A 26,399-nucleotide genomic window follows, 5' to 3' on the forward strand; every position below is an offset into this window, starting at 1 on the left:
TGGCTGTGTCACCAGAAGGCATGATACTGCTCATCTGCCAGTGATTAGGCTCAGTGGGGTTTCATGTCCATCAGAGGAAGAACTGTTTTGTCTGATGCAGGAATCATAGCTTGAGATTTAGACATTTGGGTTAAGTGGGAACTGAGGGAGAAAATGATCAAGGGGGCTGCAAATGGCCTAAACAGTTGCAAGTGGGGTCCAATAATTCAGATGCTGAACTCAACTCTTTAAATTAGGGAATAGCAAAGTATCTCAAGAAGCCAGAAAAGCTAATATGAGAATGGTTCCTCCCGACAGTCGGTGCACTCTGAGAACAATTTGCTGACTTCAGTGAGAAAACCAAGTTCCTCAAACCTCCAGTTGTGCCTGGAAGATCAAACAGACACTGGAGGGATTAATCAATTAATTCATTAACTGCAGTAACCTTCTTCCTAGCAAGTAAAGAAAATGAAAGACTGTGCATGCAAGACTAGTTGAAGGAAAATCCATCTTTTCGCTTGTTAACTGAGAGAATTTCTTACGAAAGGTATCAGCAGGCAGTTAATACTAACTCTATAATACCATTTTTACAGTCACTTTTCAGGCCAGGAATCCAATTAGAATGGTATCTCATGTCTAATTTTACACAACAGGATGTGTTCCCATCAAGAGAAATCGTCTCCATTGCCTTAACACATCAAACTGACTTCAGTATTTGCTCTTCTCCCTTGGCTCAGGGGAAGCTCTATTGCAATTCTACTCCCTTTACTTCTCTCCTGTAAAGTCATTTTGGAAGGAAAATGCTGGGATACATGCTGTGTCCCTCAGTACAATCCTTAGTCAAACTCCTTCGTACTCCCTTAATACATCTCTTTCCTAGGCTGCGGTCATTCTGCTGCCCTACCAGACCTGGAGCCCTTCCCAAGCCTCATTTGGTGCCTTTGATGTTGTCCGTTATGATTTCAGATCTGGGTTTCCAGCATTTCTGATTGATCATCCCTGTTTCCATTCCCACTCTTGCTGGTCACCCCCACCTTACTGGTCTGGTGCGCTATCCATGACCTCAAGCTCAATTATCAATATTAATTCTAACTCCGTGCTTTGCTGACCAAAGTCCTTTGGAAACATAGCACATAGAGCTGCTCCCAGTTACGCTCCCGTTCCCACTACTGACATTTCCAGATTCATCCTTACTGTAGTGCCTCTGTTTTTGCTTGCTGATGCCTCGCTTGGCTTCACTCGGCTCTATGTGGCCCTGGCGCCGGCTCTGTATGCTGTTGTACAGCCCAAGGGTGCGGCGTTTGGCTTTGCGCATGATGTGGCAAACATATTGGAAGATCTCCTCATAGCAGTCTCCAGGCTCCATGTAGCTGGCAACAGTGCTGGAGGAGAGGTACCGGGCCCGCTGCTCCTGCATCAGCTGGTGCTCCCGCTGCTTGGTTTCTGAGAACTGTGTGGCGATGACCACCAGGCACAGATTGATCATGAAGAAGGAGCCCACCTAGAAGCAATGGAAAAGAAGGGACAGGTAATGTTGCTGTGAAGAACATGTGGGAGAAAAAAGGAAGTGAGAGGTGAGGAAGGAGAACAGGAACAAGAGCCAACACCAGTCTGTGTATGAATTTCAGAGGAGCCAGGACTTGCTGAGCTTGGTCTTGAGAGCTCCCTCAGTGTCACTTCCATGCAGAATTCACACCCCCGTTTCAGCAAACAGAAACCCACTTTTTGGCTCTTTTGATGGGCTTTAGGAACTTTCGCATGTCACTTAGAACTTACCTACAATGTGTTTGACAGAAATTGGGCTTTTTCTTTCCCTCTCCTTTGTGTTAAGCAGAAAGTGGGAGATGGAGGATTGCACTAGTTTGCTTTCTCCTCTGCTTACTCTTTTACTACTGGAAAAATCATGTGTTGTCATTTATTGTCTTGAGCTCTTGTAAGACATGTCAGTGTTCTCAGGGAATTTTATTTTTTTCTATCATTTACACCTTAATTCACTACACGGGAAGATTAACTTTGCTGAAATGAATGAGTTCTTGAAACTGGAGAAGTTTGCAAAAACTAATGACTTTGAGAAGGATGCCATACAATCTGTCAGAACGATACTACCTTCCTCAATTTCTATTCTTCTGCTACCAGGCATGCATTTTCCATTGTTTTACTTGTCTTCCAGCCTTTGTCAGTTTTTCACTAAATGTACAAAAACCACCACAGCCCACTCCCCCAGCTTCTTAGAAATAAAAAGCCCAAGTTCTTATTCTCACAAAAGCCAGAAGTCTATGAGGCTTATTTTATACATTGGCAAGTTCCCCTTTAGCTTTCTTTACCTCAGTTTTCTTAGCTGTAAAACTGAGACAGTTCCTGGTGCTGAGAGATCTGGAAGCAAATCTTTCTCTCCATGTTGTGTATTATGAAATTACAGATGAATGTCCACTAGGAAATCTTTCTACCACACTCAAATGCTATGAGGCTGTGATTGGTGGCCTCTCCCCACAGAGCTGTAAGCAGCAGTACAGCACTGAGAAAATGTAGGGTGTTATTTCTGAACAAAGATTACACACCACACTCGGACTCAGAGCTGGATCCAGTCCTGCCTCTATGCTTTGACACATGCCCTCCTTCATACAACCCTTCCAGTGAAGGGGAGAGGACAAGAAAGTTGGGCGATAAGATGATCCCAACTCTCAAGCATGTAAAAAGTGGTGTAGGGTTTTGGTTTTTTTTTTCCTGAAAGTACCCCAGCAAATTTTACCAACCCAACAAGCCTTCCTCTCAGTGTACAGCCCTTTCTGCTCTACCCACAAACCTGTCCCCTTTGGATGTATTTTTCTTTCTCACATAGGTGCTCAGCAGCTCCAGCCAGGGGCTCAATACCTTGGCTCCTGGTATTTTGAGGAGGAGACATCTCTGCTACTATCTGAATAAACCTTTCAAGCATGAAGCCTTTTACAACCAGATTTAGCATAAGGACAATAAACCATTTCAAAATAATGTTTGGGGTTTTTTTCTTTCCTCCTCTCAGCACCCTTCAAAGCTGTTCTAATTCTGTTCCCCTTCATCTCTGAGCCCTTCTCCACTATGAAGTTTATTTTCCTTTCAGCTTCAGAACATGGCCTTGAAAAGGAAAACAGTGCCTCATTCAAAGCCATTCTCTTTCCCCCATGGATTTCTGTAGTCCATGATCTCTTGCGTGTTTTCACTGATGAGGGTATAACTGGGAACGTGAACCCTCCTCCAGTGTGCTCTGCTGCCCTCTTCTCCCTCAGCACTACATGACCCTCTCACAGGCTTCTCTCTTCTGTTACCTCCTTGGGCTTGCTCTGAGTGAAGTAGAGTTGACTTGGGAGTTGGATGCTCGCTATGCATTTCTGAAATGCAAATTGTGACACTCCTGGTCACAATTTTGCATCTTCTTTGCATCTTCCAGCACCTCCAGAAAAAAAATAAAAAATCAGCCAATTAAAGCTTGCAACACCTTCTCTCTAGGTGACAAGCAGAGAAGCCAAGTGCAACAAGACGACCTCAGCAGGGTCATGATGTAAGCCTGGGGTTGAATCCTGAGAGGGGTTCAGGTTTACATCACCAAGCCCTGTCCTCACAGGGAACTGTTCACTGTGATCTCCCACTGATAACAGGAAAAGGGAGAAGTGAGAAGACTGGTTATGGTAATGAGCCCCCCATTCCTTGAACCTCTTAGCAAGAAACATCAGACACAAAGCAGTAGAGCTTGCTTCATCCTTACAACGACAAGCAAGTTGTTCACAAACTCTAAACTTCTGCTGAGCTTGACTCTACCTCCAATTTAGCAGGGCAGGAAAGTTCCCAGATGGCTTGTAATTGAGTGATCCATCTCAGCTAGCTGAGCAAAGAGATCACTAGTGTCTGACAGGGAGTCAGACAAAGAGTCTGACAGAGCCAGAAGGAGACCATTGATTCAAAGCCCCATACAGTCATCTGGTTCAGTTCTGACACCAAGCTGTACTTTGATTGAGCTGATCCTGACTTTGTTCAGCCCAAGGCTTGACCCAGGTCTCTGCAGCATTTAATAGGAATTGACTGGTGCTATAGATGCTAACTTAATTGCCCATTACTTTTATTGCTTATTCCTGAATAATCAGGTTGTCTTCTGAAGTCCACACACGTAAGCTCTTCAAGGAGGCCTCAGTACCACTGTGCAGATGCGAACCTAAGAAGAAGAGCCTGTAGTCCAGAAGCAACACTAGTGGGCAAGTAATTGGAGCAGTAATGCACACAAAAAGCTGATGTTCAAGGATTAAGACTGAAATGGATCACTGACCCAAGAAGGGAAAGTAGGCCTTCCTTGATGTCACCTCTCTGGTCTCCAGCAAGACCAGCAAGCTATTTCCTGAATACACAAAAGTTTTTACCAGATATTTCTGCAAGGTCCTTCTAAGTGCCAGAATCAGCTGGTGCTCTTCTCTTCAGGGACACCAATGCAGGAATCCTAGATAATGATGTGAATACACCCAGATGGTGAAGATTTCTTCCTGCCTGATGAACGTAACAGGTGGTGCCCTCATGCAGATATTTGAAGATATATCTGTGAAGGAGGCAGAAGTCACCAATGAAAGCATAGCTCTAAGGAGGAGACTGAGGAGATCTGACCCCAGAAGAATGAGTTTGAGCCAAGGCTAAGTTGTATGTGGAAAAGCAAAGAGTCAAGACTTGAATCATGGCTGCCAGAGCAATCCTGTTTAGCGAGCAAGGCCTTTTAATCATGGAGAAGGAGGGCAGGATGAAGGCCACAAACACTATGCTTCAGAAGACTTGAAGAGGGAAATTTCATTGCTATAAGATGGCCTTGAGAACAAATGACATCAGAAGATAGCAAGTTCACATTGTGGTTTTGCTAAGTGCTGCAACAGCACATGGGAAATATGGCATTACATGTGAAATGAAAGTAACAGAAATGCTAAATCTTTTCCTGGTTTAACTCCACCAGCAATGAAGGAAATATCCCACCTAGCATAAAGCTCCAATGTTCTGAGCGGTCCCCAGAGAAGCTGAGGTTCTTGAGCTCTTGTGTTTGATGGAAATAAACCTACATGGCTTCTGCAAATGAGGAGGGTGTGTCTAGAAATGTCAACGACACTCCACAGTAAAATCTCAGGTGGAGTGCTTAATTGAGGGTTTTCAGCTGCCTGCAAATTCACAGACTAAGTTTGAGTCACTGGAAGTACACGAGGTGAGCCAATACTAAAGGATGCTGCTGTTTCCAATCAAAAAATATTCCAGCAGAATTTATGTAATTTGGAGGTGGGGCCAGAGGGTGCAGTTTTTGAACCTAGCCATCAGGAGATGGACATGCCCATCTAAAAGGTCAAACAATGGCTCTGGGAGAGATGGCATATGAGGCTGGGAGTGAATTCTGTGCTAAACTACATGTTACAGAGATATAGGTATCCTGGCTGTGCTACTCAAAGCAAAGAAGGAATAAAAGTAGGTGCTAAATATTAGTTGCGTAGCGGGAGATCTGAACAAGCCATAAGGAAAATAACTGTTTTATGGATTCACAAAAAGCAGTAAATGTTTGGTTTGGCTCTGGGAATAGAGCTGGGGAGAGCTCCCCAACCATCCTGTGCAATCAGACTTCTAGCCTTTCCTCATTGCAACTCTCCAGACTCAAAGTAAAAGCAACATTCTTCAAGACACATTTCACCTTTGCTGTCCTGGCTCACACTTCAGCCCAAGGGAACAGGTGACATTTCTGTTTTTCTCTTGTCTTTTCCTTGTGATAGTAGAAGACCAGGAATCAGGAAGAAATGGGGGATACCATGAAGATTCAGCTTTTTCATAAGGCCTCCAACCTCAATGGACCAGCAGATTTCTTCTTGTGCTGCTCCCCATACATACAGTTTACAAAATTTCTCCCAGGAACTGCTAAGGTTTGTTTGCTCTCAAATAATGACATACTAATCTGAATTTAAACTATGCCAGCTAAGTCTGTTAATGTTACCGGGCACCTGCTTCTAAAGATCTGTTTCTAGGAGATCATGACTGGGTGGGACAAGTAGTAGATGCAGAGAGAATCTAAGCCAGGTCCATTCAACAGTCCGTCCAAGAGTATGTAGGCTTTGGAGATGCACACTGAGGTCTTTACTGGTGAAGTGACCTAGATCTGAATTGCTTCTACCATGTATATTTTAAACTTCCCACAGTACATCCTGAGTTCTTCCTTTCTACTTTTGACTTTGGTCCCCATGTAGGAAAATTGAAAGTGCAAAGTTTTCATAAACATGGCAAATTCTTTCTTGTTACAAACATGACATTCCTTCCAAGGAAACATATTTACACATGGGAGGAGCCTGAGGAAAGGCATAATGTTTGTCAGCTCACCTTCCATGCACAAACAACAAATCTCCTTACAATAAAACAGCCACCCTCACCTTTCACATGTATAAATCCACAGGGCTCACAAACTGCTTATGAAATTCTCATCACTGATACGCTGCTCTCCTTCCATCTCTACCAGCCACAGATGATCTCACACAGGCAGTTTGTGTTGGACTGAATTCACTTTGGGAGCAGCAGCTCCTTCTTGTTCATAGTGAGGAAGTAATTCAGCATGACAGACCCTAAATCTGACAAAATCTGAATCTGAGACCCTGAATCTGAGGACTCCAGGTGCTGCCAGAAGCCATAAAACAGGAATGACTCAAGAGCTATAAATGTACAAAAGAAAAAATAAGAGTAAAGATGAAGAAATGGTTTTCTCTACTTTTGGGTCTACTGTTTTTAGAGGAGATGTGTGGATGAACACATTATCCTGCATTGGTATTGATTCTCTATCCTGAGCACATTTATTTGAGTGAAAAGGAAGAACCTGACTCACAAGTACATGATCCTGCCATAGAATCTTGGTGAGAAACCTCAAGCTGGATTCCTGAGGTTCCAAGAAGAAATCTAGATAGCCAGTATCTGTGTTGACTTAATGTCTGACTTTTGTAGGCTCTTAGCTTGCAATGCTGAGACACAGCAAGTCTTATACTTACAATTATCAGCAAGATAAAGTAGATAAAATTGTAGAATGAATGAGCATCCATCACATAGTACATGATCTCCACCCACCCTTCCAGTGTGATCACCTGCAAAATCAAGAAACAAAAAGAGAATCAGGAGGGAAACGGGCATCTAGAGTTCATTTCTCAGTGTACACAGGCAGATACTGGCAAGGCTGTTGTATTCCAAGGAAGGTGAGAAACAAAAAGTCCTTTCAAGGAGGCCAAATTTCCATTCCAGGAAATCAGCGTGGTACTGCTTGGTGACACTGGCACACTGTCAAAGCCTGTGAGATCATGCTAGTCCACAGCAGGAATATTTCATTAAAATAGTTCATTTCCCTGGATCACAGCAGGGGAAAACCCACAGCAAGTTTTTGTGCCCCTTGGGCTGGAGACTGCGTACAGCAGGTGGAAAAGAAAAAAAGGCAAGGATTTTAGCTCCCATCTCAATGAGTGCAGGTAATTAAAAAAATAAAATTAAATTAAAAATAAATTTTAAAAAGACTCCTTTGCTACAGTGATCTGTATTGAAAACAGGTACAAGTCAGCCTGAAAGGCATAGCCCATTCCAGTGCCTGGAACAGCTCTACATCCCTACCTGTCTTCAGGAACACTTTGTGGAGAGCACTTGTTCTCACTTGCCAAAACAGCTGCAATGCCCCTTTCTGCAGCTGCATCACACCCTGTAGAAACCACCATGGGAACAAAGAAAGACTGGGCTGTAAAAAAAAAAAAAAAAAAGCTTGAGCTTTGTTAGAAAGGTCTTACCTGAAATATCACAATCCAGGCATACCCAATATTGTCAAAGTTGATGGCACCCTTGTGTGGATTGGCATTGCCTGTACGGCACACATTATAGTACTGGTTCCAGTTGACACACATGCCACTGACGTTGAACTCTTGACGGACAGAGTTGTAGTAATAATAATCATCTTTGTCCAAACAACACTCATGGCCCCGTTCCTTCAGGGGTGGGATCTCATGACAGCCCATGATTCCATTGTCTCCTGACAGTGAGCAGATAAAGGGCATCTCATCATCTTCCTCAGGCTGATAATATGGGGGCAGGACAATGTCACCTTGTCTGTAAGGATTAAAAAAAAACCAAAACACAAGTCATACATTTCCTGTAGCAGACGTTTTCTGACCAGTGATATTGGTGGAGCTGGGAGTTGCTATTCTGACATAGGAATGGTAGTGAGTAAAGGATTTCCAAGTTTATTTCCTCAAGAGAAGAGAAGAAGAGAGCTCCTTAAAACCAGGGATTTTCCAGGGGTGAGTCCCCCATTTTCAGAGCTCTGTCCTCCACCTGACCACCCCACTCCTAAATACAAAATCTGCTTGCATGGAGATGAAGAGAAGTTGAAATGCAGGCATTTGCATTCTGATCACTCTCCCCATTAGCATCAAAGCTAAATCTGATGCAATGATATTAAGGACGTTCATCGGGCTTTAACACAATGCACTCGTGTAAGTAACTACCGACAGACATGTTTTATAACATTTGGCTCTGAACCTTCTGTATTTCCAGCAAAATTAAATAAAAAATACCATTCATGCATAATTAAGATTGCACTGCTATGCCTTAACATCAGGAATTGCAGAGCTGGAGATGACTTAACCTTAACTTTGACTCCTCCTTGACAGTTGGCATTATTGGTATAATGTTTAATGACAAGTTCACGTGCTTTTTTCCAGATAATGCAGGCACCTTCCAAATGCAGGAATAATTAAAATCATCTATGCTTGCCTAGCTGGAGATGAGATAACGATGAGGATATGAAAGACAGAGATTTAAATTTTTCCATTAAACTCTATCTGGTGCACTTGCATTCCTTGCAGTGCTACAATACGCAGCCTTCACATTGCATTGAATGCAGACTTTTTCACTATGTGTCACTGGAAGGGGACAAGTGTAGATGAAAAAGAAAAGAGAAGCCTCCCATTCTGAGCTAACTCGGACTAAACCACTAACTTCTGTCATTACGCGTCTACATCACTTGTGAAATGGCTGCCTGCAGACTTCGTTTCTCTAGTAATGGTCAGCCAAAGATTATTAACTATCTGTCACTTTGCAGCCCGTAGCTCCAATACACTTCTCAGTTACATTGACTCTGCTTGGATTTAATTACACTCATTAAAGTGGTATCACTCTGATTTACACAAAGGCCAATCATCCTAAGCATATCTTTCTCCCAGAGGAATATATAAACACTGTAAACCGATGCTTTAAGCAGCTCCTACACCCCAACCCCACTGCTGTTCCAAAGATCATGTTTTTGCACTGATTTTTTTTTCCCTCCCAATTTGAGATGGTCTAAATCTTCAGAACTATTTAATCAGTTTAAACTGATCTACACCTTTTTTTTTTTTTTTTTTTTTTAAAAAAAAAAAAAAAAGCAGTATAAAATCATCAAGAGTCTGGAAATGTATATGGTCTTAGGAAAACATTTTAAAGCTAGTGATCAGTAGTTAAACCTGCAAGTCAACAGGAGGAGCTATGCTCTGCTGAGGGACACCCCTCCCAGTACATCTCCATCCTCTCCCATGGCTCTTCCTAAAGAGAGGTCTGCTGCTGAAATTTCCTAGTAATTTCCTACACCTCCCTCCAGAGCATCTGGAGGTGAAGCGCTACATCCAGACAGTGACCTCAGCTCCAATCCAGAGGTGCCAAAGTTGTCCCTGGAGGCATCAGACAGCAGTATGACTTTCTGTAAGACTGTTGATCTTTTGAAGATGAGAAAGACAGCATAGCTGGTATTCCTGAATATCAGCTATTTCTGGGATAAGGAGCAGCATCTCTCTTCATGTCTGGAGGAGGAAATTTTGTTAGCTTGTGCCTAGCCTAATCCCAGTGTGCCAAGGCATCTATCTAAACACTGTGAAGATGAACTAAAGCCAGATGCTTCTGCCCTCTCTTCCTCTCCAATCACACTGCAGGACATGGCCAATGTTCTACACCGTACCACCTTCTGTCTGTTTGGAGCAAGCAGTTTGCAGAGAGCCAGACAGCAGAAGCAGAGAGAGAAGGAGAAAGAGAAACATCTTTGGGAGAAAAGAAGGGGACATCATCACTCAGGGACTCACATTGTGAAGTTCTCCTCCATGAAGCAGCGGTTGCGGAGCAGCCCAGCCCACAGCTGCACCCCAATGATGCCGAAGATGAAGAAGACAAAGAAGCAGAGCAGGAGGACGTTCCCCAGCATGGGCAAAGTGTCCAGGAGCAAATTCACAAGGATGCGCATGCCTGCGGGTGGAAGAGAACCAGAAGGAGCAAGAGTAGTGTGGAGGGAGAATGGGAAAAGGAAGGAAAGAGTAGGGAAGCGAGGAACAATTTAGGAGACAAGAAAAAAAAAAAAAAAAAAAGCTACATAAATACAAAAACAGAGTGTTGGAAATTAATTACTTCCCAAGTTGGGCTAGATTTATGATCATTGCCCTTTCTTGTCCAAGCCCCTGCTGACAGGCAGCCAGTAGAGCTGCTGAGATGCTGTGATCTCTTAACCCTAGGCCTCCATCTGTATCACTGAGAAGAAAAGGGAATGAGACTTTCAGCACCATCAGCCACATAATTGATATTCCCCCCTCCCACCTCCTTTCTCTGCAGAAAGGCAATGGAGTGAAAACACTGTCCCAAATGCGCACAGCATCTCAGTGACCCCACTCTCAGATGGCTTGGCCTGAGAATGTGATAACTGCATGGTGTAACCTGTGAGAATTGTTCTGGCCCAATGCCAGCCTGCCCAGTGGGATGGACCTCTACAGCACACACAGACTGGAATAAATTGGTCTTCTTGGTGGCAGTCTCATCAAGGGATGGTCATGGAGACCATGCTCTCCACTCTTGGCTAACCATCCTTCCCACTTAGGGCTGATGCATACAGGCAGTAGACACAGCTCACAATCAGTCAGTACACCACCTCTGGCCAGTGCAAATGTTTCTAAAATCATCCCCTTTTTTCTTTTGTTAAATCACCTGATGAATTCTTTCTCTGGTTTTATTTCTTCCCCAACTCTTCAGCTCACACAGCCAGAAGTAGGGGTGAGGACAGACTTGTTTCTCCATGGTGCTAATGACTATTCCTCTGGTCTCCAGGGATGATGAAAGCCTAGAAATCCTTCCAAGCATCACTGTACCACCATCACTCCTGCAGTTGTCTCTGCTCTCCACCACAGAGGGGTTGCCCAGGGAGTTCCTTCACTGAAGATATTTTATGTAGGCCAGCCAATAATTAGCTAATTAGGTATTTATAACCAGTTCATTACTTCAGATGGCAGTGGAAGGGGAAAGAGGAGGGGAAGATAAGATTAGGCTTCACTGACAGCCCTTTGAGGCACAAGTTAATCCCCTCTGTATGCCCAGCATCAAGTAATTAGCCACACGATGCTATGCATTAGGATGTCTCCATTCTCCAGCTGCTCTTGTTGCAAATGGGAAGGGGAGGGGAGGAAAGGGAAGGGGAGGGGAGGGAAGGGAAGGGTCTGTGGGGCATGTGCAGGCACAAGGTGGGAGAAAGAGAAGGGTGCTTTGAGAGGGATGTCAGCCTGGGCTAGGTCAGGAGGGAATATCTGGGGATGGGATAGGCAGGTGATGTGTAGGGAGGAGAAAATGTTTAAGGATGGATTATGAAGGAGAAGAAGTGATGGTGTCAGTTCCTCCAGGGGATGGCTAAGGCCAGGCTGTGGGGCAGCTGCTATGTCCTGCTTGCCTGCCTGCCCAGCTGTACCACCAGTTGCCAGCTATGGCAGTTTCTAGAAAGTACATCAGTAACATCAGCAGTCCAGCCACTCACTGGGGATCTCAGACATGTCATGAGTCACGGATGGCTTTCTGATCTGTCACCATACGAAGCCCAACAGCACAGACATGGTGCTCTGCTGCTTGTCCCCATGACCTCCCATGCTCTGCAGCAACACGCTCTGCATCACTTCAGCTCTGCAGCCACACACCCTCACTGCAGTGCAGCATGTTACCAGCATTAACACTGCTTCACAGCACAAGATCACCAGTTCCCACAAACTGCCCTGGTCAGTACATGAGGGAGAGCCAAGTAACACAGGAAGCTGTGCCAATAACACTGCAAGGGAGGGGGATGTTTTTCAGCGCAGCTGATGCTAGCTCCGTTGCATCTCAGTGCAGAGGAGGTGGGAAGAATGAAACCACTCATCAGCTGAAATGCAGAGCAGACATCCCTTGGGGATCTTAGAAACATGAGTTGTATTGGGATTTGTTGGATTTGCAAAGATTGATTTTGTTTGTCATTGACTTGCAAAACTTGCATGCTTTTTCCTTGAAAGCATCCTGCCTGACCATATAATCTTCTTCCCAACTCTCAGAGATGCTACTGATGATACAGGATTGAGTTATCCACAGCTCCAGGATCGCAGCCATTGTTCTCATGCACTCTGTGTTCCTGGGTCTACAGCCCAAGTACCAGGCAGCTGACCCCAGCATTTGGTATCTTTTTCACATCACAAAGCATTAGTATCAATCAGCATTAGTAGGTTTCATTCCTAAATCTAAACAAAGCCCCATTTTTGTTTTCCTTCCTTGCCCATCGACACTGACTGTGGATAGGAGAAAGAACACTGAACCTACACCCATCCAAATTGTAACTCTCCTGTGGACCAGCAGTTTCTTGACAACTTCCATTGCTTCCCTTTAGGCAAAACCTCTTTCATTTCCTGGTCTAAACTGCAAAACAATTGCTCTGGGAACCCATGTGTGGGGGAATGAGGGATAAAGGTTGAGGAGCCTAAGGATGGAACATGGTGATTTATTGGAGAAGCTGGGTGAGACGACACTGTCTCCAAAGAAACCACAAAGCCACAGAAATTGACAGAAGGTGAGGCAGGGACGGCAGCAAGTTTGTCAGCACAGCTTTGGGAGCATCCTGCCCTGGAGAAGCACAGTGGGCTTGTTCTGGACAGCCCCCACCTATGGTAACACTGGTGTTTCCTGTGCAACAGCTTCTAGAAGGCGCTGGAAAGCCAATTCTTCACAATTCATCTCTGCCCCTCCACCACTCCACAACACCCATGCACAGCTCTCCCCGCCTGCCTCCCCCTCTCCCACTGCTGCCCTTCCCCACATCACCATTTGTCCTTTACCATTGGCAGAGCAGAAGCCACACTGGCTCACAGCAAGGAGGGAATATGAAAAGGACAATGACCTTTTCTGAAATAACCTTTACCAAAAAAAAAAAAAGAAAAAAGAAAAAAGAAAAAAGAAAGAAAGAAAGAAAGAAAGAAAGAAAGAAAGAAAGAAAGAAAGAAAGAAAGAAAGAAAGAAAGAAAGAAAGAAAGAAAGAAAGAAAGAAAGAAAGAAAGAAAGAAAGAGAAAAGAAAAGAAAAGAAACATTCCTTGAGAAGAGAAAGGAAGAGGGGACCATGCAGTCCAGTGGAAAAGCAGGGAGGGAAAGCATTGACGAAGCAACATTCAGCAACCAAGAGGGCTCCCAGGGCATCAAATATGAAAAGGTTTTGCTCTTCGTGGGGAAGAAAAGCTAGAAACATGAAATATTCATGAGTGCCATGTGTGGGCTCTGAAAGGCCTTTTCTCCTCCATGCTCACCCTCAGAAGGAGGCCAGTGGAAAGTAGAAAACAACACTGACATTAGCCATAGGCATCTGAGGAAGGATCCTGCCAGCCAGGCGTACATAATAGGGCGTCTGAAAACCCATCCATGATGTCCCATACCCACAAACAAGTGTGAGGGGTGGGGAAAGGTGAGTGATGATGACCTTTTGCAGCAAGGCTATGAACATAGCAGAGATGCATTCACAGCTCCAGCACGGCAAAAGGCATTGGTCTCAGGGGTGAGAAATGATAGGAGGGAGAGGAGTGTCGGATCCAGAGGCCCTTCCTACTAAATTCTGCAGATGCTACAGCAACAGTCACTCCCTCCAGACACTCACTGTCGGCTCTGATTAGCTCTGCTGCCACAGCTGAAGCTTCCCTAGGCAGATTCGCACAGCATATGGCAGGGCAGGGCTGGGGAGGAGGCAAGATCCTGGCAGGGCCACCAGCCCTGCATGTGCAGGTGAGCCCAGCTGCCTACTGCTACTGCCTCCTTGCTGTGCTTTGCCTTTTCTCCACCTGTCCCAACAGGGACACCCAGAACAGGGTGTCCGGGAACATGTTCAGGTGGGTTTTGGAGATCTCCAAGGAGGACACCCCACAGCCTCTAGGACAAACTCTGCCAGCGCTCCATCACCTGCACAGAAATCAAGTGCTGCCTGATATTTTCTTCTCAATTTGTAAAGCCTCAAAAACACTGCAGATCATCATCTTCTGCTTTGCACTAGTGCTACAGAGGACATGCCCAGATATCTGCTCTGACTCAGATAAAGCAAATGCTATGGAGAAACAGGTCAAGATGATGCACAGTGTAGTAGGAGTTCCTTAGCCAACTTTGCTACTAAGGAAAAGACAGCTGCCCCAGGCACAAATGTGAAGCATTATCTGCATTTAGGGGTGACTAAAGTCACCCAGTCCAACCATCAACTCATCCCCACCATGCCCACTGACCATGTCCCTCAGTGCCACATCCACACAGCTCTGGAACACCTCCAGGGACGGTGACTGCACCACCTCCCTGGGCAGCCTGTGCCACTGCAGCACCACTCATTTTGTGAAGAGATTATTCCTAATATCCAACCTCGCCGATGGTTTAGGAGTGGCACTAGGTCCCTCACTGGTGCCCTGTTCCTGCTCTGACAACAAGCAGATCTTTCTTGCACCTCCGGCTGGCTCAGAGATCTCATCCCATTCAGCCTGCTGTTGGCCTAAGCTCCAGTTATCCAAATCTTTGTCCCTTCCTCAGCTTGACCACAGACACAGAAAATATAAAAGAAAGAAATTTCCAGCACTTACAAAGCTTCACCTGATAGGAAAAGCTGCTGTTCATTTTCTCAGCAGCATAGGCACATAAAGCCCTGTCTCCCCTTAGGATACTGCATCAAGTTCAAGCATTAAGTATTCTCACTCCTTACCTTTAAAGTACTCCTCAGCTTAAGCCTTAAGCAGCCAAAACAGAGACAACAGCTGCTTAGCCAATGCTGAATGTATCACTTAAGGGGCACAGGTACCAGTGCCAGGGCTGAATCTCAATATTCCAAATCCCTTCCTACCTGCCCATCAAATGACAGAGGTGTGTCTGGGAAATAGGTTCCTCTTAGTGAGACTGAGGGTGCAAAAGTGTCAGCAACCTTGGAAATGCTAATTCCCTTTAGTGTGGTGACTAACACAGGTCTGCTGCACCTTCACACCATGAGGGATGCTCTGAGCCCAGCTAAGATAGGTTAGCAGATAGCAGTAAACTCAGCACAAAGCCCTTCCACCATTGATACTCACACATAGTAAGTACCATTATAACATTGTTGGTAGCCACATAACCAGTGACATGGGACCTTCCAGTACTTGAAGGAAGCTTATAAGCAGGAGGGGGACCAACTTTTTACAGTGTAATAGAGATAGGAAAAGGGGAAATAGCTTTAAACTAAAAGAGGGGGAGATTTAGACTAAATGTTACACAGGTTACTCTTTACACAGAGTACAGTGAGGCAGAGGCACAGTCTGCCCAGAGAGCTGTGGGTGCCCCATCCCTGGATGTTCAAGGCCAGGTTGGATGAGGCCCTGGGCAGCCTGAGCTGGTGGGTGGCAGCCCTGCCCACAGCACAGGATGTGCTTTGAGATACCTTCCAACCCAACCATCCTGTGATTCTATGTGCAGAAACTGAGACTATAGCATTCAGGAGACCATTTTTTGCCCTCTTGTGCCATGAACCTGTACAAGGCTCGGTCTCCTTGTCTTGGAGAGCGATGCCAAGTGTGGGATTATTTCTTAGAGAGGTGGCTCTGGGGGTTTGCTGCCATTCTGTTTCTTTTTCTAACGCTGCACATCTAATAATCAACACCTACTACCTACCACCTGCCACTGCTGATCACTCACTGATCAACTCGTTGGTTGTTTTTTTTTTGCAGTTATCACTGCAATGATGACTACATTCATTGTCAGTGAAAATTCCATTAGAAATGTACAGCTCCGCCTTTTCTTTCTGAATTGCAGGGGTCATGCAGCACTGGGGACAAGAAGGAACTGTAATGCTGTATCTGCAAGCCTCTTCCTCATTCCTATAAATACCCTTAAGTTCTTACATGTATCCAGCATTGTATAAGTAGGACAGAATAATGCAAAATATTATGTAAAGCAGTGGTAATGCAACTCCTGGTTAAGATTTAACGGCACTAATTTCCTCTTGCTGTCACTGGCATGAATCATGTTCCTTTCTACTGCAGGCAGCGATGTGACATTAGGCAAAACATGTGCGAAGGGGAGAATCAGACCCTAAGTACACAAAGATCAAGGAACTTAGGGTTGTGGTTGTAAATTGCCCTGCCCACACACGCAGAGCGCAATCTGCATTAGTGCATGCAACATTATCTTTTACCTGATAATACACTGTCATTACTGCTCTCATTTCCATGGTATCCATCACTTGATAGGTCCCATAGGACAGATTTTGCAAAACAGCTCAGCTCCCATTTAGGCAGCGAAATACACGGCTGGGCTTTGGAGAGCACCGTGTCTACTGAAGGCTGAGCTTGTTTGAAAAGGCAGCAAAACCGGCACATAGGGAGCTGTGCATCTTCTATAATCTGCCTGTGCCAATTCCCTTGGAGGAGAAGGGAGAAAACAAAGATTCCAGCAAAGCTCTCTTTATGACTGGCTTTTTGTTGCTGTTGTTGTTGTTGTTGTTATTGTTTTGGAGTGTGTGTGGGTCTGTTGTTTGTTTTTTTTTCTCCAAGCTTCCTTTACTTCCAGTAAACTCCAAAGTGCTGTTGCTAACTCTTGAGGTTTTTTTTATCGGGAGTCTTGAGATGTGCGGCCTTACCCTTCAGGTGTGAGATCTTGCTATGACTTGATAACCTCAGATCACATTTAAAAAAAGAGGTTTCTATTACTCACTTCTATTGGGAGAAAGAGGAATGCAGGATCTGAGTCAAAGGGTCTGAAGGTCTACAAACCATGGGAAAAGCAAAAATAATCTCTGATTTTCTTATTCGTTTTATTCAGATCTCGATTCTAAACACAGATGATGACATAAAGGGGACACAATTTGTGTCTTTTGAATACTTGTTTGTAATAACAGTGAAATTGAGCAGACTGGTTCAGAGAGGGAAAATTTACTTTCTCCCATGATTTGTGACCATAAAAAAACAAATAAGAGAAGCTGAACATGTGGCACAGAACAAAACATTGCCAGTTGTACATTCTGTGCACTTCAGTGTTCCCCAGGTTCCTGCCATGTTGCTACATTAGCACAGGTGTCATTTTCTTTTTGCTTTTACCCAAATTTACCTTGATTAGCCATCAAAACACATGACAATATTCTGAACACTGTGGAAGACACATGGAAAATGATGTTGAGATCAGACCAAAAGTAGATAAAATTGGAACCTGTTTTCAGGGCTTGAAGACGTCCTCCAGCACTACCACTAACCTCATCAGTTGGTTAAGAAAGCCCCAGGCAAGCACTGATTTGCCAACTTATCAAGTGTATTCATCAACAGATTTCATAATAGTGCTTGCCCTTGTTTCACTTTTGATTCCTTGTCTCCTCCCCATGCTTTAGCTCTCCATGCTGCCCTACACACAGAGGTGCACCACACCACTGCTACAGTGGGAAAGCCTTCACATGCCATACCCCCAAAAACTGCTGCTTTCATCTCATGCATCTCTCCTACATCCCCAGTTCCTTTCCTGTTCTCACTCTGCTCTGCTCTATTCCCTCCCTTGCTATTTTCCCATACCCTAAAGTTTCTGTCCAATTTAGAGCTCAGTTGACTTGATAAAGAGCTGTGCTGCTCAAGGAATAGCACATGTGGGGGAAATGTGGTTCTGAGTTACTTTTCCATCACCAATCTGCCCCCTCTCCAAGGAAAGGCATCCTCTAATGGCCTGCTCCAGGCATAAATTGCATTGCCCTTTTCATTGCTTCGCTCCACTTGGCTGTGAGATTGGGCTGGGAAGGGAGGAGATAGGCTGAGCTTGACCCCATCAGCACACCCCACACACTGTGGCCGCTTAATCTCTGGATGCATTCAAGTCACACACGTCCAACTAGAACATGGAAAGGGCTTTGTGGCTTCTTAACTTCTATGTAGGCATTGTCTGAGAGACGCATAGAATAATCTAGATTGGAAAAGACCACTAAGATCACCTGGTCCAACTCCCAGCCCACCCCCACCATGGCCACTAACCACATCCATCAGTGCCACATCCACACAGCTTTTGAATACCTCCAGAGATGGTGACTGCACCATCTCCAACATCACTCCTGTCTCAGGGCTGACCCTAATCAGGACGATGCCTGTGTGTGGATAAATTTGTGTGTGTAAATTTTCACACTGTTGTAATTATGGTTTCCATGTCACTGAGATGTGATTGTAAACAGTGTGTCTTACGTGAATTGAGAATGGGCTAGTTTTAAATATTTGGGATATACAGTAACATCTGAGTTTCATTTACCTCTTCACAAAGAAAGTCATGAGAGAAAAAAATAAAAATCTCAAAAACAGTTAAATGAAGCAATACATTTCTGAAAGGTAATCATTGCTGGAGAAGAACAAGTGACAGTCCTCTTCCAGAACGACTGAGACATCTGAAGCTGGGTGGGGCTGGGCCTTAGAAGGGGATTCTCATAATCCCTTTGCATTTCCAACTTCTAGGGCAGGACTGTGTCCATCAAATGCTCTTGGCTTTTTCTCTGATCTAGCCGTAAATGAGACTGCTTAACAGCCTAATATATCTCCGTCAGAAGCTAATTTCACACATACTCATCAGAGAAATTAGTTCTTCAAAAACACATTTAGAGAAGTAAATGTCATTACTTTTCCCCCCTGCCAGGTGTGGGGTTCAGAGCCAGATCACTCTGTCTTCAGCCCTGTTACAGCACTGAACACAGGTAGCTCGTTGTGCAATACGGATTCAAAGCACAAAATATAAAACAACTCCCTTTCCCACTCCAGAATTCAGCTGTTTCAGAATATTTTTATGTTGCAGCTTTGGTCTATTGCGATGAGAACAGGGCTAAGGAGGCATCAGCTGCATTTCTGATATCACTGGTGACACTCTCTGAGCCTCACTCACCCGCTCTGAAGCATGAAGAAGATTAAACTAACAAGTCTTGCTTTATATTTCTGAGATCCGTAGAAGAAAAATAGAGAAATCTCATCTATTTAGACCCATAGAGCTACTGTAGTAATAATAATAAAGAAAAATAGGGCTAGACCAAGAGTTTTGTACACAGCAGTTTTGCTGGTAAAAAATGCTGCTTCATTTAAATGGAAACACTTTGAGTTGAGCTTTGTGACAGCTACAGCTCCTTCATCTAGCAAAAAGGGAAGGAAGATGGTAGTAGGGGAAAGTGTTTTGATAAAGTTGATATATTCTATTTCCATACTTCTAGAGTGAAACGGTTGATGTTGTTTGTTTTGAAACTTCTTTGTCATAACTAAATATAGGAAGCAATCAGAAATACAAACAAACCCACCTAAAAAATAGGCAGAATAAAGCCATATTAAAATGAATGGTAAATTCTTATTCTTGTTCTGAGGAGAAAAAAAAAAAAAAAAAAAAAAGAATAAATAAATAAAAAGCAGAACTTCCCACAAATCTGAAATTCTATTTCCTGCACAGCTAGAAACGACCATATAACATTATATTTCTACTGCTTATACCTCCCCACTTAAGCATCACTGTGCTAACACACCAAATATTAAGCAAATGTATACACTTTCTATTCAATAAAGTTGCTATGCAACACTCTGCAACAGACTCCTTCACTTCCGCACAGTGTGCTCAGCTGAAGTAATCTGCTTTCAAATGATGAATTGGTTACTAAATTGCAAGTGGGAACTGGAAGGCATCAAACACAATGCAAAGGCTATTCCTTGCATGAGATCAACGGGACAAGAACGAGCAAACCAAAGAGACATTTTCTGCTCCGACGTCGAAAAATGTAATAGCAGAAGTGAAAGAAATTCATATGATCAGAAATGACTACAGACTCCCTGCTCTAGAGAGGGCAGAAAGAAAACAAAAGCAGCCTCTCTCCAAACCTGCGCAGGCAGAAAGGCCACAGCTCACCTAGCAACCTGCCGTGCTGCTGCAAAAGGACAACAACAATAAATGGAGGTGGAATTTCACCCCCAGTCCAGGACACAGGCATGCTCAGAGCAAAAAGCTTTGACACAGACCTGAAGGGTGTTTTGTTCCTTTACACTTGTTTAGTGGCTTGTCACATCAGCTAACCACTACAAAATTGAATCGCAAGGCAGCAAGACCAGAAGCAATCTATAATTTGTTGTTTCATGCATTTTCAGGCAAAACCCCTAAAGGCAGCACTCCTGGGGCTGTAGTCAGGAAAAGCAAGAGAGAAGATGGAATGCTAATGAAGGTATGAGACATATTACAAAAAACAGGGCACTCGTGTTTTCTCTGGTACTCTTTAAGTATACTTTGAGTGTAGGAATTATGATGCAGGTCAGAGCAATAAACTGTTTCCACAAACATGAAATGCTCAGTAGCACGTCCTACTGAGAATTACAAGAAATGCAATTAATTGCTGATAATTGGCAGCTAAACATCAGCTCTGACCCTAAAGCAAGGGAGTCTGAAATTCAGAAGAGTCACTGTGTGAGCACTCATCCCTTGGGCAATCCCCTTTAACTCACTGTGCCCACAACTGAGTCTTGATCTGGGACTGGAAAGATTTCCCCTGGCAGTGAGCTTCACAGTCTAATTATTAACTGCATGGAGAATGTTTTCCTTAATGGATATCTGCCACAGTACCATACAGTAATGGGCATTACATTTGCCACCTTTTGTTTACACACTGGATGTCATTTTCTTCTTCAGTTAAAAAATAATAATACAGAAGCCTCTGAGATGGCCACTGGGGAATGCTAGACCATGTTGTCCCATTGTGGTCACATGAACATGGCTGCACATCTGCATTCAGGATTATCATCTGCTCCTCCCCAGATAGATCCAGTGCTTCCACCAAGACCTCAATCCCACTCTGCCTCCAGCTGTGTTATTTCCCTCTTTGTTTGCTCACACCTGCAACTCCTCCAGTTTGGTATCATCAGCATGTCTCACTAATAGACTTAGCTCTTTCCTCAGATCAATAATGAAGAACTTTAAAAAGACATTAAAAAAAGATTTGTGGCCAAAGGTCCTATTAATTATGTTTGCCGTACCCCGCTGGGCACCTTCTTCCAATGCAGCACGTTCCCATTTATCATAAGACTTTGTTTACAGCCTCTTCGCCAGTTTTCAACCCACAAGTAAATGCTTCCTTTCCCAGGGACTCTGATATATATATATTTTTCTTTCTTTTCTTTTTAATTAATAGCAGGATGTCTTTCCTCCAAAAACTTCTCTCCATATAACCACAGATTTATGTAGCGAGAAAGATACATAAAGGCTTAACCACAGAGTGGAAATTAAAACAGCATCAATTTCATACAGGTGGAGCTTTATACTGATAAAAGGAGCAGACAGACAGCTTCACGGTCAGGACTTTTAGGAGATTCAATGGCTTGCACTCCGTGGAGGTCAGCCGAGATGATGGAAAGCCTCTCTGAGGCCTTCACATCTACAGAACAGGTCTCTGGTGGGCCAGTTCTGGTCTTGCCTACACCACTCCTCCCAGGAATAACGCCTGCAAACAGAGGGCTGACTCCAGCTGTTCCAGGCTATGAAAAGGATAAAACATGCCCCTAGCTTTTTGTCAGTCAAGCTTTGCTCCTGACCACTGGTACCCAGCGACTGACATGCCTTTGGCAGATGTCTAAAGGAGTAATTTGGTATTATTCGAGATGTTTCCACTCATTGTTAAGGTTAAGTCTACCCTGACAATAGGTATCAGCCTTAAAGTGATCTCTGAGTAAAGACTCAGAGGACTCCCTAGGAAGAAGGGAAGAGAGGGAACTGCACAATAGGAGGATAGAGCTGCCCTGACACAACCAACTCTGTGTCCCAGAGGGACAAAGAAGCCATGCTTCCACAGCATTACCCACCACCTCACCATCAGTTTCTAGGGTAAATGGTCCCATGTTGTCCCCACCATGGTGGACATATTAAATGCTTGAGCATGTGGTTAGTGCCCAAAACAGATGCTTTTCCACCTGTCCCCTTTCTGTCACATTGGGGGAGCAGGACTGTGCCTCAACGCCTCAGTCACATTTTGTAGTAGTCTCTGTCCCCGGCTATTGCCATGAGATAAAAACACACCCAGCAAGAGGGACAAGACCACTTTCTAGATGGCTACTGCATGGAGCCACACATTCAGACATCTGTCTTCAAATAAATGTCATTTTAAAATTGACTTTGGCACAAAGAAAAAGGTGTGTAACACAAACTAGGAGGACAACTGTGCAAATTTCCTCAGATCAGGGAAAGAAAAGGAAGAGTCTGAGCTCAAGAAAAGGATTAGGAGAGCTCTGGTAAGGTCTCAGCCACTGCAGACTGCCTGATTAAGGAGATTATAGGGAAGAGCAAAGAAACTTCCTGTCGTTCTGTGAGACAGAAAAACATATGGAAGAAATGCTGAGTCTCATGGCTGCACATAACAGCTGCTGTCTTTGAGTAGAGAAGAGCCAGAAACATGGAGTGAAACAGAAGGTTGAGGTCAGAGCTCCTACAGTCACTGGACCTCAACAGCACGCAACCTGCCCACTGGTTCCCCTCCACCCACTTGGATACAACCAAAGACTTCATCAATACCTCCTGTGGTTAAATAACAGTGACAATGCCTGCTTACTCCGTCCAGGACTGCAGTGAAAGCAATGCTGACTTGAGAAAAAAGAGAGGCAGAGGAAGGAGGGATCAGGGCTCCCCCATAACGGGGAAAAGCCTGCACACACCATGCAACAACCTTCACTCATTTTGCAACTAAAGCCAGCCTTGAGAACAACACCACACAGAGACTTACTGGTCATGTATTCACCACATACAATCCAAGCTGGCCATATATGAGAGGCAAGTGTGACTTACTAGGCACACGGTTGATAGCTTTCAGGGGTCTCAGGACGCGGACAGTACGAATTGCAGACAAGTTAATATTTTGGAGATCCAGAGAGTACTCCACCATCCTGCAGAAGAAGAGAGAAAGAGTTTAAACAACCCAAAATCTCGGCTTGAAGTACAGGGTAGGGTTGTTCACATAGTCAGTGTGGTGCTGAATTTCAGTGCCACTCTGTAAAGCTCTTCTGTAAGTGTTCTGGCAGTGCAGGATGAGGTCCCTGGAGGAGGCTCATATTAACCTGTTTTACCTCACGCAGAAACAAACTCTCTACTTAAAGAAGTAACATTTTCAGCTAGGTGGGAAGGCTTCTCCCATAGCTGTGAATCACCCCTTTTTGACAGCAACCAAAAGAGAAAAATCCTAATTTTAGGACATATGCTAGACCTCGGCTTTTCTAACCCAACAGTATGCTACCTAAATAACCTCGCATTGCAAATAGCTATGACTAATGTGTTGGCTTTGCTGCGTGAGCAGCAGGTGCAGGTTACAGAAGTGACCTGGCTCAGCATCCGTTAGCCCAGTGCTCCTCTCCCTGCCCAGTATGGCAGATGCCTGGATAACTTGTCTATCTCTGGGAATGAAGTAGGAGATGCTGGATTCTAATAACCATTTACCTTGGCCAGCAAAATCCACCTGAGGATCTCAAACTATTTTGCATGAAGAGCTTAAGTGATGCTGAGAGTAAAGTGAGAGCAAAGCCACTCCATGAGAAATATCATGGAGACGACTTGAGTGAAACTTTTGGATTGTGTGAATGCAGCCCTCTGTTCAGGGCAGACAGCTCTCCTTTCTCACAAGCGCTGACTTCTCTTTCAATTACAGATTGCCTTTCTCACTGTCTTTCTGCACATCCTAACTCCTACATTTCTACAGACTGCAGCAACGGACTGATCCTTCCATTGATCACCCTCTTGACTCAAAAGGACCTTGAAGAGCAAGTGTCAAGTTATCTGTCTACACCTTTCACAAAAGGGACTTGTCGGAGTGATAGATTTTCAAACACAATAGGGTAAACCTGTCGAAGTGTTGTGATTATTCTCTCTCATGCTCTTTTTCTTTCTCTCTCTCGTTCCTTTCACTCTATTCTCTCATAGACTTTTAGGGTAATTGCATGAAATAATTCTTCCTCTGAAATGCAGTGGCATTCATTTACCTCCCTGGAGCTGTCAGTTCCACATACAACGAATGCAGAAGCAGAGAGAAGAGATTCCATGTAGGTAATAAAAATGTCCACACACACGAGATGCAACAAAAAGCAAACCCAGAAGCAACACACAGATAACCTACAGAAAACATTAGTAATAGACAGAGGATCAGGATGTGATCAGCTGAAATTGGGAAGTGGGTAATGAAAAGAAAAAGAAAATGCAGTGTTATGCGTGCACATACACAAATACAGGGCATCAAACAAAGGACATGAGGTGCAAATGAGCACAGTGCGAAAGCCCTTCAGTGAACACTGATCGGCCTCTCTACAAAAGCATAACTCAAGATTGCCTCATCAGTGTCATGCTGCTCCAGAATTAGACATATCTTCTGGAAAGATGGAACTACATTCAAAGGAAAGCAATGTACGGACATGGTTATACTGTTCCCAGGACTTGAACTGACATCTTGTAACAGAGGTCTGACATATAACGGCGGTTTCATGGCTGAAGGAGTCTATACTGTGGTGTCCTACAGTAGGCAGATACTTGCACAGAAACATAATGCTCCCCAAGCCTGATGAGGTCTCACAGAAGATTCTTCCCTCTCTTAAAAAATCTCATCCCCAATAGAACCAGATTGAGGTCAGAACTCAGTAGGAAAAAAAAAAATTGTTTTTGAGCCATAACAGAACAATCTGAAACATATTCTGTCAGATACCAAATTAGCAAATCACCCCAAAATATGTCTCATTTTGAGAAAAGGTCTTCTTTGAACTGCAATTGACCAAATAAAATTCCTGAGGAACATCATGACCCATGCAAAACTAGAGCACAAGGGAACAGCACTGAGCTAACATTGAGAAAAGATTAGTAAACAGAAGTAGTATATTTTCTTAGACTCAGTAATGCACAGTTCAATTAAAGGTGCAACCTACACTTACAGACTGCGTGGGTTTTGCCTTCTTGTGGCTACATCTGTGTTACTGGTATTGTTATGGGAGAGCCCTTAACCACATATATGTACTACCTCTACCAAATTAAATGAGGTTGCCACCTACTTGACACAATCCATGTGTTACTAGAAAAGCGATAATCACCAAAATAATAGATGCAGGTCCTTTTGAAGCAAGATGAATGTTGCCCTTGCTACAACTGGTCAGTTCAGACAACCTGAGAGCCAACCTCCCAGAGTCCTCATGCCCTGCAGATTTGCTGCAATTGTGTTCCAGTTTAGCTACAAAAAGCATGGAACAGTCAATTGCGCTGCCAATGAAAACACCAGGCAGTTACCTAGGATGGGTCAGAGAAGGGCAACTCTTAAATTTTTCAGTGAGCAACTTCTAACAAAAATAAGTTCAGCCCTAGCAGGCCCCAGGGCTTCTCTGCTCGTTCAGCAGACCTTTCCTGCCTACAGTTCTTCCAATGCCCCTTGTCTTGGCTGTAATAATGGAAAGATAACCAAGATGCTTAAATCCCTGCAAATTGGTTATGCCTGTTATAGCTATGTAAATTGCATCCAAAACAACTCCAGTTCAACTCCAGTGTAATTATTGCCATAGGGTCGCTCATTCTTGCCTTTCATAGCGATACCTATGAGTCAGTTTATGCTCACGCTTCCCTTTGCACAAGGGTAGTATGCTTGTACAACAGTGGACTGGGGATGGCTGTCCCTGTAGGTGTTTAAGGAAAGGGTGTGTATAGTACTTAGGGATGTGGTTTAGTGGGCAGTATTAATGATATGCAAATGATTGGGCTAGATGATCTTAGAGCTCTTTACCGGCCTTAATGGTTCTATGGGTTCTCAGCATGGTGAGCAGGGGCAGACTGTATGACCCGACTGCCCCTCATCACTTGTCCCCTTTTCCCTGTCTGCTTTAGGTACACGTTGTTTGTTAAAAGCTTCATTTCTTTATGATTCAGAAGTAGTTGGACAAAGTCTTGGATGCAGAAAGGTTTGTGTGGGTTGCAAGCTGTCCTTTCCTCTTATGGGGCAGAAGGGGAAAGCATCTCTCCCAAGGGAAACGGCAGCTCATTTCTAGCACCACTAAAGTTTTTTGTGGCCTCTGGCGTGGGTTGGTGAGCACAGGGGCAGGTTAGGAAGCTGGAACTGTGCTAAACTGAAGAGCAGCTCTTGATCTTTGATGGAATTTGAGCA

At 44.2% G+C, this 26,399-nt stretch overlaps 1 protein-coding gene across 11 annotated transcripts in view; it reads right to left on the reverse strand.

The window, feature by feature from the left end:
• CACNA1I (calcium voltage-gated channel subunit alpha1 I) overlaps positions 1 to 26,399 on the reverse strand; it is a 153,548-nt gene that overhangs the window by 43,286 nt on the left and 83,863 nt on the right. For all 11 annotated transcript variants that reach the window (XR_014934984.1, XM_085517463.1, XM_085517468.1 and 8 more), the window contains 5 exons: positions 23,066 to 23,163; positions 10,086 to 10,245; positions 7,767 to 8,082; positions 6,990 to 7,082; positions 1,174 to 1,480 (listed from right to left, as the gene is read on the reverse strand). Coding sequence is in view for 10 of the 11 variants with exons in the window: in XM_085517463.1 (XP_085373589.1) it covers positions 1,174 to 1,480; positions 6,990 to 7,082; positions 7,767 to 8,082; positions 10,086 to 10,245; positions 23,066 to 23,163 (974 nt within the window). In the remaining variant the exon portion in view is untranslated. The remainder of the gene's footprint in view (positions 1 to 1,173; positions 1,481 to 6,989; positions 7,083 to 7,766; positions 8,083 to 10,085; positions 10,246 to 23,065; positions 23,164 to 26,399) is intronic.

This window comes from Coturnix japonica, chromosome 1, assembly GCF_054131305.1.
Source record: "Coturnix japonica strain WE chromosome 1, WE-NBRP24, whole genome shotgun sequence".
NCBI classification, from domain to species: domain Eukaryota; kingdom Metazoa; phylum Chordata; class Aves; order Galliformes; family Phasianidae; genus Coturnix; species Coturnix japonica.